Source organism: Charadrius vociferus, unplaced genomic scaffold (genome assembly GCF_000708025.1).
Source record: "Charadrius vociferus isolate BGI_N301 unplaced genomic scaffold, ASM70802v2 scaffold436, whole genome shotgun sequence".
NCBI classification, from domain to species: Eukaryota; Metazoa; Chordata; class Aves; order Charadriiformes; family Charadriidae; genus Charadrius; species Charadrius vociferus.
Window position 1 is genome coordinate 2,582,766 of NW_009649187.1, and position 3,641 is coordinate 2,586,406.

General features: G+C 42.5%; 1 protein-coding gene across 1 annotated transcript in view; it reads left to right on the forward strand.

Moving 5' to 3' along the window:
• The first annotated feature begins 229 nt into the window (after positions 1–229).
• The window catches only part of LIPA (lipase A, lysosomal acid, cholesterol esterase), a 16,426-nt gene continuing 13,014 nt past the window's right edge, over positions 230–3,641 (forward strand). Inside the window, exons 1-2 of the mRNA XM_009888808.1 lie at positions 230–306; positions 1,031–1,106. Of these exons, the coding sequence (XP_009887110.1) occupies positions 230–306; positions 1,031–1,106 (153 nt within the window). The remainder of the gene's footprint in view (positions 307–1,030; positions 1,107–3,641) is intronic.

The following is a 3,641-nucleotide window of genomic DNA, read 5'->3' on the forward strand; positions in this document are numbered from 1 at the left end:
ATTTTACAGGTAACAAAGAGATCAAAGAAATAGTATCTAACATACATAAGTGGCACTATATATAGGAATATAAAACATAATCTGAAGCTGCAAACCAGCAAGGAAAAAGAAAGGTGTAAAAGTGTGTTAGCAAACATATAAAAATGACCCAGAGCGGATGCTGGGGAGAGGAAGAAGAAACCACCACCATTAGCGTCATGTTTCTCCCAAGGATGGACACCAGTGGCAGATGGCTGTTGGTGTTATTCCCTCCAGCAGCCTGAAGCTACTGGTCCGGATGCCCAGAGGAGCAATCTCTACGGGAAGGTATAGAAACTAAGAAGTGTCCCTGCACACCTGTGTGTGTGTAACGATTTTAACCATAATATTACTATTATTGTGACTTTTTCTGTAAATAAGCACTTCAACTGCATTATTATTCTTTCTCTGATAATTCTTGCATTAGACTAAGATTTTCATGATACTAACAAAGAAATTCTTATCTTTACCTATCTATATAACTTTTGCTTCCTCTTTACCTATAAACAAGATCTTTTAAGTAACATCACAGAACCTCTCTCCACTCTGGAACCCATTCCATTTTAAAATGTGAGAGCATCTTGTTAACAAATATGTTTAATTAGATACTGTCTGATGTCCTTTCATAATTAATATCTGTAGAATTTGAGGCCTCCCCCCCATGTTGTAGGAAAAAGCAAATAAAAATGCACATAAGGGTGCCTGATGAAGCATCTCCTTGTTCCTGGTATATGACAGTGTCAGCTCCCCTTGTTTTGTGAGGTTTTTAGTGGAGGATGCACAAGGTTGTCCCTCTGTCCTAACAAGCCAGAAAGTCATTTATATCAAACCCCATTATTACCTCAGAACTGCTGTTGCTGCCATCGTGTTCAATCTCTGCAATTACAGACAAGAATTAACAGTATTCCGTGTTTTCATTTACAAATTTATATAACCTCTGACTGCCAGTTGGTATGTTTTCAAGAATTTTAGGTTCTGGCTTATAAACGTTTATCTTCTGTGATATGAACAGTCCACATCCCCACCCTCATGAGTGTGTAGGAAGCACCTACGCAGGGCAGAGGGAAGCTCTGGCTCTGGTGGTGGTGGTAAGCTGCACTCATCCTCTGGGTTGGTCCAGGTCGTGGCTCTGTCCGGCCGGCTCCAGTGACCCTCGGGCTCTCCGGAGAGAAGCTGGGGGAGCCCACAAGCCACTGGGGAAGTGGGCTCCAGGAAGGCTCACTGCAGTGTGGGGAGTTTCAGCCCACATGGAGTGAATTCCCAGCAGGCACGGACTCTGCAGGACAAGGCTGTCCTTTGCCTTTCCCTTCTTTCCATTTCCCTTCTTTCCATTTCCCTTCTTTCCATTTCCCTTCTTTCCATTTCCCTTCTTTCCATTTCCCTTTCCTCTTCTTTTAAAAACAAAATAAACCAAACAGTCTTTCTACAAGAAACTGGAGAGCTTTAGTAACACACAACCCCCCTCTTGTGTTTTATTTAAGTGATTTTTTTTGAGTGTGGGTTGGGTTTTTTTTGTTGTTGGAGCTGATGTTTCAGAGCTCAAGAGAAAGGTTAGTACAGGTACTGCTCTGAGCATCATGCAACCTTGGTAAGCGGTGAAAAGAGGTAGTGAATAGGGAAGGAAAAAGGATTAGGGTATCTACACAGATGTGTGTATTTTATGGAAAATAAAGGTTGTGGGTAGTTGTAGAAAAATGTATTTAGAAGATTTCTGCAAGGCCAAAACCAAATGTGAACACTAATAATTTACTATGCTACTAAGTACCTATGGGTTTCTTGTCTCTGCTTCTGTCCCCAGTGTCTGTTTTCCTTGGTACCTAGCTTGGTACATTTGGGAAAATGCAGGAATTTTCCTTCCGGAACGCAAAAATTTGCCCTAATATCTATATTTTTGTAAATCTAGTTTCATCTATATGCTTTGGTTTGACGCAAATGTCTATTGAATAAAATAAGTGCAGAAAAGTGCTTAAAATAGAATAAGGGAAAGTAAGAGAATAGTTATGCAGTGCCTTTCTGCAGCCATCTTTGTAACTGGCTTGGTGCAGCACAGGAAAATTCAGAAATACATTTACAGCTCTGCTGCTTTCACTTCAGGGCAAGCTGCAGCTGGGCTGGCTGGTACCAGGGGGAGCTGCGCTGCTCAGCAGCTTCTTGGAAGAGCTTCTTGGAAAACACGTGTCCAGAAATGGGCTGGCAACAACAACCGCATTCATATTTAGTACAAAGACTTTGTTTACTTGACTGTTCTGTACACATACCAGAATAGGAAATGGCTTCAAAAATATCTACGCATTTTCCAGAAAAGTCTTGTATCTGTACATTTCCTTGGAGCTGCAATGGATACCTCCTGACAAAGAATTCTCCCCTGATATCATTAGCACGGCCAAGCAATTGCCTGAAATGCACTTTCCATTATCAAAATAACGCCAATGAACTATACCATAGTAAATGACAGGATCACTTCAAATATCCTATTTTATGCTGGTTTCAATTCAGCCTAGTTTAGCACAATATGTTTGACAGCAGCAGTTGTAGCAATTTATAACTTTGGTTTTCCTCTAGGCCAGAAAGTACCTTGTAATTAATTTGACAGAAAACCCAAGCGGATCACGGAGCAATATTTTTGCTACCCGAGTTCTTTAAAACCAAACAACTCTAAGAAACGGGATCCAGGAATGCAAAGGGTCGCACAGTATCACTTGTATTGAGTGGTGTATTCATGTATCAAAACAAGGGGATGCTTCAATGATTTTTCAATTAAAATCTTAATGCTTTCTAAATAAACAGAAACATTTCTGTTATCAACACACTCCTGTGCTATTGCTGTGTATTTTATATCAGGTTTCTGTATTGTTCTGAGGACATTAATCTGGACCTGGATGTAGTAACATGAATATTTACATTGCAGGACTGAATTTGGTCCAAGTTTCTGCAAACCTGGCCACACGTCCCCTGACCACAGGCACGCTCCTCTGGGAAATTACAGATATGCGACGTAGCAACAATTACTTGCCTCAGAGAGCATGAAGACGAAACAGGTTTGCAAGAAGCTGTCATGCTAACCCTGCTGGACCTGTGTGCCTGCATGTAACGTAATCCCACTACTATCAGATTTGATTTATTTAGACTATGTTCAAACATGATCTAGGAACAGCAGTGACAGCTGACAGCGCTTTCTGTTCATAGAATCATAGAATGGTTTGGGTTGGAAGGGACCTTGAAGATCACGTAGTTCCAACCCCCCTGCCATGGACAGGGACACCTCCCACCAGCCCAGGTTGCTCAAAGCCCCATCCAGCCTGGCCTTGAACACCTCCAGGGATGGGGCAGCCACAGCTTCTCTGGGCAACCTGTTCCAGTGCCTCACCACCCTCAGCATGAATTTTTTTTTTTCCAAATATCTATTTTAAATCTCCCCTCTTCCAGTTTGAAGCCGTTCCCCCTCATCCTGTCGCTACATGCCCTAGTAAAAAGTCCCTCCCCATCTTTCCTGTAGCCCCTTTAGGTACTGGAACTCCACTATAAGGTCTCCCCGGAGCCTTCTCTTCTCCAGGCTGAACAACCGCAACTCTCTCAGCCCGGTTCTCACGAAGGACCGGCTCTTCTCGAGGTGCATGTGCTCG